The 12394-nt window shown below is 56.4% G+C and overlaps 1 protein-coding gene across 1 annotated transcript in view; it reads right to left on the bottom strand.

Annotated features, from left to right (window-relative positions):
- Positions 1-4402: 4402 nt before the first annotated feature.
- The window catches only part of LOC119101829 (putative acyl-CoA dehydrogenase 6), a 17182-nt gene continuing 9190 nt past the window's right edge, over positions 4403-12394 (bottom strand). Inside the window, exons 3-8 of the mRNA XM_037225255.1 lie at positions 8756-8870; positions 8086-8245; positions 7486-7625; positions 6966-7161; positions 6438-6565; positions 4403-5300 (exon numbers count right to left, since the gene is read on the bottom strand). Coding sequence (XP_037081150.1) covers positions 5181-5300; positions 6438-6565; positions 6966-7161; positions 7486-7625; positions 8086-8245; positions 8756-8870 — 859 coding nt within the window. The 3' untranslated portion in view covers positions 4403-5180. The remainder of the gene's footprint in view (positions 5301-6437; positions 6566-6965; positions 7162-7485; positions 7626-8085; positions 8246-8755; positions 8871-12394) is intronic.

A 12394-nucleotide genomic window follows, 5' to 3' on the forward strand; every position in this document is an offset into this window, starting at 1 on the left:
GCCCCTCGGACCCCTCTCGGGCCGCCGCGGTGCGGGAGGGAAGAGGGACCTTCGCCGTGCCGTTAGCGGCCCGGTGTGGGCGCAATATTTCACGTCGGGAAATGGGCGGGGGTTCGAGGGGAGAGCGTCACAGACCCGGGGAGCGGCGCCGGCGAGAAGGCCCCGGCCCCGGCAGCCTCGCCGGCAGTCAGCGCGCCGCACCCGGCAGGCCGGACGTAACACGCGTCCACCGGACAGCGGTGGGCCGCCGCGCGGCCCCGTGCCCCGCCGTCATCGCCGTGACGCCCGCCAGCCGGCTGCTGCTGCTCTCGTGACGTCACAGGCCGACAAAGGGCGGCTCGCGGCGCGACGCGTCAATCCGGCGCCGATGATTTGCATGAATCGCCCCCGGTTGAAGATTGAAATTCATTGCGGCAGAAGCGGAGCGGAATTGAAGGAAATCAGGCGTGACGCTGGTCTGCTCACTCCCATCTGGCCGGCGAGGCGGGGGCGCGACGGCGGCGATGCCCCCCGTCGATGGCCGGATTAATATGTTGCCGTTTTGACTCAGCGGCAGGACAGCGTGGGGCTTTCGCAGCCGGCTTGGCGGAGTGAAGTTCAGGCTTGGATGAAACGGACGCGCATCGAATGACCCAAACGGTCATTCGGCGCGCTAATAATAGAACGAACTAAGCAGCGGACCACGCACAATCCCGCTTACGAAATCAAGAAACACTGGCTTTCCTCCGCGCTTCCGTACTTCAGAGCTTGCGGTGTGCATCAAGGTCGATTGTGCGCCACACGCGCCGAAGACGCATGCCAATTTCTTGGTTAAACCTTCCATCAGTAGGCAACAGCATGCATTGTAGACGCAGCCACATTACCCGCACAGTGTACAGTACCGTTTACCTGCGTGTTCCGCCAATATTTGCGAGCTGCCCTGGGTTAGCGGGTGGTCCTGGATAGACGCATTTTTTCCTAGCAAATTGTCCTTCCATAAAAGCATTCGTGTGACCATGATTATACTAAATGCACATGCTCACAGCGAAAAATACATTCTTTATTTCATCAAATTCCATCCACGTTGCACTGTTTCACGCAGAACAATATACATACCACGCGGACCATTTCAAATTGGACGAACAATAATGGGCTCGAATACGGCAGACCTGCTGCAACTAGCACACGTCACGCCATGCAGTCAGCTTATCCCAACGCGAAAGAGGTGGGGCCTAGGCATAACGTACTAAACTATTCAGTCTTTATTCGAAACAAAAGTGTGAGATTAAAACACAGAAACTGGTGTTATTTCAACGACGAGCTAAATATAAATCTAGAGACACCATTCATCACGGCACTACGACGCCTGAGCAGCGACAAGGGCCTGTCATGTTTGTACGAACACAGTTTGCCAAGTAGCCTCCGAACTGTCCAAGTTTCATAACCGACACCATACAACTCTACACTGGGTCTGCCGTCCGTACCCTTACGGCGCTCACCCTGATCGACTTCCGGGACCACCTGACGGGAGTTACGCATTAAACAACATCCAACAGTAACTAAACTCCTCCGCAATATCCAAACACACACCGTTGTAGTGTATACCCAGGCTAAAGACGTCAATAAATCTTCACATCTGACCCAGAGCACGCCGCGTGAATCCTCAGCAGCGGAGCACGTGCTAGTGTATCCGGTGAGCACAGCTGCTCGAGGAGCACCACAGTCCCGCCCCACAGCTGGCCCAAGTCGTGGACCGGCCCCGTCTATCATTTGCCCGGCTTGGGCAGCGTTCCCATGTACTTGGCGACGATCCCCAGCATGACCTCGTCAGCTCCCCCGCCGATGGAGAGGAGGCGGAGGTCACGGTACATCCGGCTGATCACCACCTGCCGGCCAGGTCATCTCGGGTCAGCACAGTGGGCGATCACATCGATACCGCATGCAAAGCAGGACTCCGCACGACTTTAAGCATGCGATGGGGCTGGAGGCAACGTACGCACCGCTCATTACTTAAGCCAATCTTTACGTCCGAGTCTGCACGCTGGGGTCCGTGGCTAGCGCTGACTAACGTCCTTTCTGAAAGGTGGTGGGAAGCTGGGGCCGTGAACCGCCACATCACCGTCCCAGCATCGGCGACACCCGTCAGCAAAGGACCCGCTTGGCGCTGGGGCAACGTCGCCCCCTCCCCCTGCGCCCGTGCCGTGGATCACTGGGATCGTAACCGCATTGATACGGCCGTCGACAGTCATACAATCTCACAACAGACTTATTGATAAACTGGCCTCGCCGAGGTCGCGGTGATCAGGCTTTCGCACCACCCTCGGCTCAAGTTCCAAGAACTAAGTTCACACTGGCCAGACTAGCCTACGGTTATCAGCTGGCGACAGACCAGAGTGGCTGCCTCACAAGGGGCGGCCGCGACGAGGCACCGCGGCACGGATGAGACCAACAGCGGCCGGTCTCGGTGGAAGATTGGGGGCGGGATCATCCGGCGAACTTGCTTAAGCTCCTCAAATGGTGGGCTTAGGATCTGGCCTTGAAATGTGCGTCGATCCCAAATACGGGTCCCGGGATCTGGGATCTGGATAGTTATTTCAGTTTCGCATGGTGTTCTGGATCTACACTTGGAGCCTAGGCACGCGCCTTAGCTCATCACGTGCTCTAAGCCCAAAGTAAAAGACGAGTCTGTTTACCTCCTTCATGAGTTTTCCTCGAGTCTGTTTACGAGTCTGTTTACCTCCTTCATGAGTTTTCCTCACTGTTTGACTCTCCCTCCTCTCCCCATTGTGGAATCCAAACCGGCCAGAGATCGCCAGCACGTTACAAACGACAACACCGATTTGCACGAAAATTTCGCACGAACGCTACAGCACCAGCGCTAAACACCCGCGTCTTTGTTGGCGCCCACCGCTGTGAGGCCAGTAGACACCAGCAGGTCAATAACACACTGCCTGACGTGGAACATTCAGAGCGCGGGGCGTAGACAATCTGAAACGATACAGAACAGCTGAACGCCATCGGCGCCACCGCCCTGGAGAAATGGCCGCCGCTTTTCGAAGCGCTCCAAAACATTGTTACATTCGCGAGTGGCACTAGCCCAAGGGGACTGCCGATGACAAAACCCGGCTCGCGCCAGCTTCATACGCGCGCCACGGGCGAGCGATCGGCGTTCCTGGGCCAACAAAGCGCGATTGTCCACTGCAGACAACCGGGCGCTCCGAGCCATTTGACATCGACTGGCACGGGCCGCATGACCAGAGCGTCCGTCCATTGTGTTCTGTCGAACCGGCGCGGCACCAGATCGATTCAAGCGACCGACGGCTCGAGTCCAGCGGACCGTAGGCCGGACCCGGCAGACCGCCGGAGTCCGGCAGACCGCCAGCGGAGTCCCGCAGACCGCCGGCCGGGTCCGGCAGACCGCAGGCGGGGGCCCAACAGACCGCCAGGGCCCAGCAAACCGCCAGCGGAGTCCCGCAGACCACCGGTCGGGGCCGCTAGACCACAGGCCGGGCCCGGCAGACCGCCGGCCGGACCCGAAAGACCGCCGGCTGGGTCCGGCAGACCGCCGGCCGGGTCCGGCAGACCGCCGGCCGGGTCCGGCAGACCGCCGGCCGGGTCCGGCAGACCACAGGTTAGAGAGTTGCACCCACTCACCGGCCGGCGTTTAGGCGATGCGAGGCAGGTCACAGATCCGATAATCGCAAAGGTGAGGCGAAAACTCCGTTCTGTCCAAGCGCAGCTTGCTACGCTGGGCGTGTTCTGTCCAAGCGCAGCTCGCTACGCCGGGCGTGTTCTGTCCCAGCACAGCTCGCTACGCCAGACGTGCTCAGTCCAAGCGCGGCTCGCTACGCCGGGCGTGTTCTGTCCAAGCACAGCTCGCTACGCCGGGCATGTTCTGTCCCAGCACAGCTCGCTACGCCAGACGTGCTCAGTCCAAGCACAGCTCGCTACGCCGGGCGTGTTCTGTCCAAGCACAGCTCGCTACGCCGGGCATGTTCTGTCCCAGCACAGCTCGCTACGCCAGACGTGCTCAGTCCAAGCGCAGCTCGCTACGCCGGGCGTGTTCTGTCCAAGCACAGCTCGCTACGCCGGGCATGTTCTGTCCCAGCACAGCTCGCTACGCCAGACGTGCTCGGTCCAAGCACAGCTCGCCACGCCGGGCATGTTCTGTCCAAGCACAGCTCGCTACGCCGGGCGTGTCCACCAGGGACGGTGACGCGTGTCAGTGCGACTACGGGCTAAATGCGGAGGCCAGTGTGCTTCCCTGCACGCACCAGGTTTGGGCACTACACTGTGACGGATTCCTCTGGGACTTCGTCAGCCACGGTCGTGTGCCAACTCTGCTGTTACGCACAGCACAACGGTGGTCCGGACTGGCTTCGCCATGCACCGAAGCATGCAACGTTCAATCGATACACGGTGCCTTGTATTACATACTTTATTTACCTGTCACATGACACAATTCCGTCATTAGCTGTCTGATCGCTCAAGCTTATGGCGGCAAACACGGAATTCACGGCATCTTTTACAAACAACCTACAAACTTCGCGTGCATAGTGAGTGTTCCAGTAAATTGAGCCACGCCGGCGCAATGAAACAGTAAGTTGGGTTGGCACTAATTGTCCAATTTCAACAAGACTCTCGACATCGGCGAGACAAAAGGGACAACATCGCTGTCGAGAACCAGGGGTCACCTAAATAAACGAATGGTGCCACGAGAAAATTACCCTTGTCACACAAACCACATTTTTAACCATTGTAAATCGAACGAAGAGGAAGAAACCACAAAAAATGAACTAAACCGTGCTACATTTCTAAAAGCCAACGTTCCTGTTTCGAACACGACCTATATCAAAATATATTATCTTGCTCACATCAGAATCAACAACTCCATCCATCACAAATTCGACTCGAAGAATGCAAATTTGATTGCGCAAGACAATCCATCCACAATGGCAGCCATTACGACTTATTGTTAACCCAGCTCAGTGCCCAACAAACGCTTAACTGTGTGGTCGTTGATACGGTACAACCAGTCCCCCGCAACTTTTTGTCCAAGCCTCCTCTCACGCAATGCGCAGATGCACACCGTGTCACGTTTCTCCGCCGTAACATTCCCCGAATATGATTTCTCTCCACGCCCGTCAGTCAAAGGCGAGCTCACAGACGTCCCACAAAGCTCCCGGGCGGCTCGCACATGGCTATTTTCCCGGCTTGGGCAGCGTTCCCATGTACTTGGCAATGATGCTGAGCATGACCTCGTCGGCGCCCGCTCCGATGGAGAGGAGGCGGAGGTCCCGGTAAAAGCGGCTGACAAGCACCTGGGGAACAGTAGAGGTCAGCTCAGCTCACGCCAGCACACCGGCCCCGGGCCCGCCGAGGTCGCAGGAACAGCGCGTCGGCCAGGGTCGCGCCGCTGGGTCCGGCCAGCGGTGACCAGCTGGTCCAGGACGGCTGCTGTACCAAAGCGACGTCACGGGAAGAGCTGGGGCATGCCCAGCTCGCATCAAGCCGTATCTACGACGGCTGAGAAGTCCCTCTCCTTAGCCTATACGATACTATCCTGAGGAAGCCCAGACACCGCCGCTATATTTACCTAGTCTGTTCCCACCACGGCACGACGGGCATTTTCTTCCCCGTTCAAAAACCTCAATATCCCGTGAAGTGCTGGTTAAACGACGCTGTAGTGCCCAACAAAAAATATATGGACAGTACCATTATATTAAGGGTGCAATTCTATTGACGGTATTCAGTAGCGTCAATATAATTGTTATTTGGCACTACAAAATCGTTTAACAAGCACCTCCTGGCATGTTCCAGATCATCAACTAAACACCATAACAACTTTGAACTTACAACGTGCAAAAACTAGGAGCTGAAGGCCATTCTTTCTTATATCTCGTATGTTTTCTGGAAAGTAATTGCTTACGTTTAACCATACCGGCGCACGATATCAAATTTCAAAGGCCTGCCCCAAATCCCTAATCATACCCACCTCAACATATGAAAGCACCTGTCAAAAGGTTCGTGACAACATAATGCCTCCGACGCCAGCAGTCATTAAAACACAGTACGGTCGGCAATGTGTTGAATTTCTTACCTGTGGTCTCCAGCAAAAACACCAACTGCTCTCGACGTCTTTGCAAAATGTCAGATGGACCGTGAAAGTGCGGACTATGAGAGCTCCCTCCCATCTCAACCAGAGACTGCCATTTCTAACTGTCCCGGCGCTAGCTTGAGAACAGTTACAGATACCTTTGTCCGCCGGTTTCCACGAGCGAACTTACACCGCTCGATGTACACCAGGCGCGCGCGACAAACCACCGTCCTCTGACGGACGAGGCTACCCGGCAGACCACACCACACGGCAGGCTGCCTCAAACCAGCCCGTGTGGCGCCTCAGTCAGCACACCACGCCCATGCACCAGTCGCCGACGGCCGGTTCTGCCGCGACTGACCTCGTTGGTGAAGCCCATGCCGCCCCAGAACTGGAGACACTTGTCGGACACCTCGCGCACCAGGCGGCCGGACTTCAGCTTGCCCATCGACACCAGCTCCGTCACGTCCTCGCCCTGCACGAACGACTCTGCCGGACGCGGGCGGACGCGCTGTCAGTCGTCGACACCACAGAGCTACACGGCGAGTGGGACGAGGCGGCGGCAACACCGTTGGCATGAAGGTGCCCTCGCGCTCACGTTTAACGCTTGAAAATGTACATCTCCAACAACTCATGGAGGCAGTCTTCGGTGAACGTTACAGCGTGGTGAGATATGAGTTGAGACTCAGAGTTTAAACTCATGGGTGTCGGGTACTTTGAAATCCAGTCATGCTGTCCGTACTCACTGCACCCTACATGCGCTACAAGCAAGCAGTATTGTACTACAACCCTGATAGATGGCGTTGACCACTGCCGTTCACGAGCGCAAAGCGGCGGCGTTTCCCAGCCTCCGGACCCGCAGAGAAGCGAGCGCTGTTGCTCCACCCACCAACGGATCGGTAGAGCAGCGACCGCAGCAGCTCCACCTCGGTTTGCAGCTCGGCCAGTGTGAAGTGCACCACCTGGTTGTCGAGGATCGACTTGCCAAACGCCTTGCGCTGGCGCGTGTACTCAATCGTCTGCTGAATGCAGAGCTCCATCGGCACCAGGCTGAGCGCGATGCCGGCCATCCGCTCCTCCTGGAACTGGAGCGGCGCGCGCGGCCCGTCAGCGCAGCAAGACGGAGGTGGGGTCACAAGCTTCGCTCTCCGTGCTTACGAGCCCTTTGCTTCGTGTTCACGGGACTTGTGCTCTGTGCTCACGGGCCAGTTTGAATCGGTGTTCCGGCTCCGTGCACGGCAGGGGAGACCCAGACAATAGTTCGAAGCAGCGACCCTGGTTTGACGTTAAGGGGTACCAAATACCCGTAAGCCCTCTAGGCAGAGTTGGAGCCTATCCAGCGAAGAAACACTCGGCCCAGGACCGGGCTGGCGCTACCTCTCCGTGTGCGGCAGCAGCCGGCGGCTGACCTGCTCCATCTGGTAGGTGAAACCCTTGCCCTCTTCGCCGATGATGTTGTCGGCCGGCACGCGCACGTCCTCGAAGAAGATCTGCGCCGTGTCCGAGCTGCGCATGCCCATCTTGTCGATCCGCTTGGCGATCGTCACGCCTGTCGACGGGACGGCGACGGTCACGAACGCCGCAGGCTCACGATCTGGTGCCGGGAACAGCGCCAAGCTGGTAGACAGCCACAACGACAAAGGCACACGCTGTCACTTTATCTAAACGCTGGCGAAAGTCCACACCGCGACAACTAGGGGCATTGGCGACCACTAATCGGCGCCAACGTACAGCTCACGATCCGCACACTGGCCAACCATCGAAGTGCAGGCCAACAGATGCCGCCGTCTACCGCGCGCCTGCCGAAAGCAGTGCAGGATGGTTCCCACATCCCGCCTGCCCATCTGGCGTTCATGTCGTGTGCTCCCCTCGCCCTCCCCTCGTCCCGCGAGTGGTTAAGACACGATCCCTCACGCCGCGGGGGGGGGGGGGGTGGGGCACAGGATGAGGTTGGCTATCTCGCAGAGCGCCGGCGCCGCGACCGCCGCGCCTACACGCCCGCCACCTACCCTTAGTATCCATGGGCACGCAGATGAGTGACTTGCTCTTGTGCGGCGCGCCCTTATTGGTGTTGGCCAGCAGGCAGATCCAGTCGGCCTGACAGCCGTTGGTGATCCACATCTTCTGGCCGTTGATGACCAAGTCATCGCCCTTCCGCTCGGCCCTCGTCTGCCCCAAGTAACGCCAGGTCAGAGCGTGGAAGGTGAGCTATCATGGGGCCGTACCCGTGCTTCATCACACGCCTTTTCCGGCCCGTGACCGCTTCGGCCCACCGACCAAATCCTTTGTCATTAAATAATAACCACTGGTTCAATCCAATCGTGCCATTTGGTCTAAAGTCAAAAATAGTTCAAAACCTATCGGCTGAATTCTCAGGACACGATGATTGTCGTTATCCCAATAGCCGCAACTCATGAGTGCGTTACATAAGGTATCCCTGTCCCAGCCTCTGAACATGTACAGCACAAAAGCACCAAGAACAACCGAGTTTATCACTAGTTCGCCAAGGTCTCCACGTTACGCACGCAAACCATGGATAACAATCACTAGATGATCCGAGGCATGACGTTTTTTAAAACCATTCCATGACAACAGGCCGAACCCCAGACCTCAGCACCGCTGCCGTTTGTTCGTCTCCCATGGCAGCAGCTGGCAGCTGGACCTGCCGCCGCCACTTGCCTGGATGGAGGCCACGTCGGAGCCGGAGCCAGGCTCACTGACGCCCAGGCAGGAGACCAGGTCACCGGCCACCGAAGGCGCCAGGAACTCACGCTTCAGGCGGTCACTGCCGCACCTGGCGGCGCCGTCAGAGGGAGGGGGCGTCAGAGGGAGAGGGCGTCAGATGGAGGGGGAGTCCAGAGGGATTTTTGGGGGCGTCGTCAGAGGAAGGGGGCGTCAGAGGAAGGGGGCGTCAGAGGGAGGGGGCGTCAGAGGAAGGGGGCGTCAGAGGAAGGTGGCGTCAGAGGGAGGGGGCGTCAGAGGGAGGGGCGTCAGAGGGAGGGGGCGTCAGAGGGAGGGCGTCAGAGGGAAGGAGCGTTAGAGGGATGGGGCGCCAGAAGGAGGGGCGTCAGAAGGAGGGAGAGCGTCAGAGGGAGGGGCATCAGAGGGAGGGGGAGTCGGAGGGGGAGGAGCGTCAGAGGGGGAGCAGCGTCAGAGGGGAAGAAGCGTCAGAGGAATGGGGCGTCAGAAGGAGGGGGCGTTGGAAGGAGGGAGCGTCAGAGGGAGGGGGCGTCAAAGGCAGGGGGGCGTCAAAGAGAGGGGGGCATCAGCGAGAGGGACGTCAGAGGAAGGAACGTCAGAGGGAGGGGGCGTCATAGGAGGGGCATTATAGGGAGGGGCGTACATAGAGGGGGCATCAGAGAGAGGGGGCGTCAGAGGAAGGGGCGTCAGAGGGAGGGGGAGTCAAAGAGAGGATGCGTCAGAGGGGGCGTTAGAGGGAGGGCAGCATCAAAAGGAGGTTGGCATCAGAGCAGTGTTGGAAAACCTCGACGTTTCCTGGTATAATGTATACCGGTAGATTTGTTCTCCAGAATCGTGACTAGGTAAATGAAATGTTTTGTACTCCATCATGATGCAACAAAAACGGCTTTTAGAAAAACCCATTGTACCTGCTTTGTGTCAGGACAAAATAAAACCAGAAAGTGCGACAGCTTGAGACCTGCTGCTTCCATCAGGAGCCATGTATTGATATCTGCAAGAGCACAAATCTTGCACTAACCAGACTAAGATGCCCAATATCAAGCAGCCTGTGTTGCTTCCTAGGTATAATGGCAAATCATGTATGGAAATGTGAAAAATGAAGTGTGTGAATGTTGAATGGAATCGCCTTGGAACAATGCCGGGAAATGAAAAACGAGTACCCGAAATCGCACCGGTCTGTAGACTAGCAAAGCCCTCACTTCCTATTCCCTACGCAGACCACTCAAACCTGAACATGACTTAACCTACCATTGGCGACGAACCGCAATAATTGCTAAGGATGCGACGAACAGTCATAGAAAACCACACGCCCAATCACCTCCCACAGACGTCCGCCTACTCACGCGCCATCCTGTGTCATGGCAATGCAATGAGAGAATTACTCGCAATTCAGCGTCGGAGAACGTCTCAACTATTCAGCGGCTTGCGCCCGCCTCCCAGCTCAGGTTGAGGTTGAACATAGCAAAACTCTCCAATTGGTTATAATGATTTGCCTCCTCGTGACTGATTTGTCCAGGGCATGAATATTCTGCCTCGCGCTCATGCCTTGAACGGATTGTAAACATTTGGAGGAAAGCCTGCATAGAGGTGGGGCATCACGATTATGAAGAGGGACTTATTTGTACTCATCCAGAAACCGCCCATGTGGTTGGATTTTGGCCATTTCTTGGCATCCGGAGTACAAAAATGCCACAACAGGTGTGGATTTAAACCAAGTTAAATTGTCACTTAAGGGTGCGGAATAAAAGCTAGGATATCAGGCTTCAAGTCGAAAACGGCGCTATAAATGGCCAAAAACGGTTCGGAGACACCATTCCCCTCCGGAAAAAAACACCAGGACACCAGAGTAACATGAAACCATAACTTTGACCCCCCCCCCAAATAAGGAGAAGGGTTTATTAGGGCAAAAACATCAATCACGCTGCAACATAAATCACCACATTTCGCAATAATGTCCGTTACAGCGCATCCATCCCCTTATTACATTAGCATCATCCGCAGGAGTCAGCGAAGTGACTGGCTACGATCCCTTTTGTCGTCGGCCTGCCAAAAACCCCCGGGCCTGTCAGGCATCGTACTTGCGCTGGCTCGGTAAATCGGTTATGAGTGCTACCTGTCTCTATTGTTCGGATGGGACGTGCAGGGCCTCGTGTGTTGACCGGGAGTTGGAAGGTGGAGGGCACGAATGTTTCGCTGTTTTTAAAACCAGTTAGCTGGTGGAGCGTGAGTAGCGTTACCGTGGTGGAGCGTGAGTAGCGTGGTCGTGGGGGAGCATGAGAAGGTTGCCGTCTGTGGCATGTTCAGTTGCATTTTTTGTATACCATGTTTCTCTGGCTGTGCGTATCCTACCCATCCTCCACTTTGGAAGGTGTATGAGTCTGATGTGTAGCCATTAGCCATTTTGGAGAGTGTTTAAGCCACATGCGTAATTATCCTCCGTTTTGGAGGGTGTATACCCAAAGCCTTTCATAAATTGGAGACCCATGTATGTGCACATGTGTTTCATAGTGCAGAGTATGAGACCATGTTGTTTCAGTGTGCCATATTTAATACTGATGTTTCCTTTCATTTAAAGTGCTTTTACATGAATTGCTGTATATAAAAAGGGGCACCTTTGTTGAGTACCACTCATTGTACTATTATCTCTTTAAGATAACCCAAATAAAACTGTAATAACCTGCAGCAGCTGGATAATTTTGTATTCCACTACAGAAAATGTGTACTCCGCTACCAGTAAAAGTTTAGGAATTTCCAACACTGCATCAGAGGGAGGGGGGTCAGAGGGAGAGAACATCAGAGGGGGGAGCGTCAAAGGAAGTGGGCGTCAGACTAGGCTGTCGGGTCGGCTGGGTTGGTCATGGTCAGACGACACCACACCGCACGGAGCTAGACGGTATACTGGAGCTTATCGACAGCAGAACATACCAACACTACGAACAAAGTAATTAACATGGCAATGAAATGTCATGGCAGTCTTGACTCTAACAAAGCTATAGCGAACAAGACGACTCATCGCATGAAAATACCAATGCTACGCCCTTTTTAGATAACTGCTGGCTTGGGAAACGTAATAACACTGACACATTCAAGGAGAGCACGTCTTAACATAACCAGAGCTTGCCGACCGAATACGAAACCCAAAAGGAAAAATGAAAAGACACCGCGAGCGCAGCGCGAAGGGGGCGGAGCGGGATGTGAGGAGGGACGAGGAGGGACGGCGGGGACGGAGCGGGATGTGAGGAGGGACGAGGAGAGGCGGAGGCGGCGGGTGTGAGGAGGGACGAGGAGAGAGGGCGGAGGCGAAGCGGGATGTGAGGGGGACGAGGAGAGAGGGCGGAGGCGGAGGAGCGGGGTGTGAGGAGGGACGAGGAGAGAGGCGGAGGCGAAGCGGGATGTGAGGAGGGACGAGGAGAGAGGGCGGAGGCGGAGTGGGATGTGAGGAGGGACGAGGGAGAGGGCGGAGGCGGAGCGGGGTGTGAGGAGGGACGAGGAGGGAGGGCGGAGGCGAAGCAGGATGTGAGGAGGGAGAGGAGAGAGGGCGGAGGCGGAGCGAGATATGAGGAGGGACGAGGAGAGGACGGAGGCGAGCGGATGTGAGGAGGGACGAGGAGAGAGGGC

The sequence above is a fragment of the Pollicipes pollicipes genome, unplaced genomic scaffold, assembly GCF_011947565.3.
Source record: "Pollicipes pollicipes isolate AB1234 unplaced genomic scaffold, Ppol_2.1 Scaffold_4881;HRSCAF=5763_pilon_pilon_pilon, whole genome shotgun sequence".
Lineage (NCBI taxonomy): Eukaryota > Metazoa > Arthropoda > Thecostraca > Pollicipedomorpha > Pollicipedidae > Pollicipes > Pollicipes pollicipes.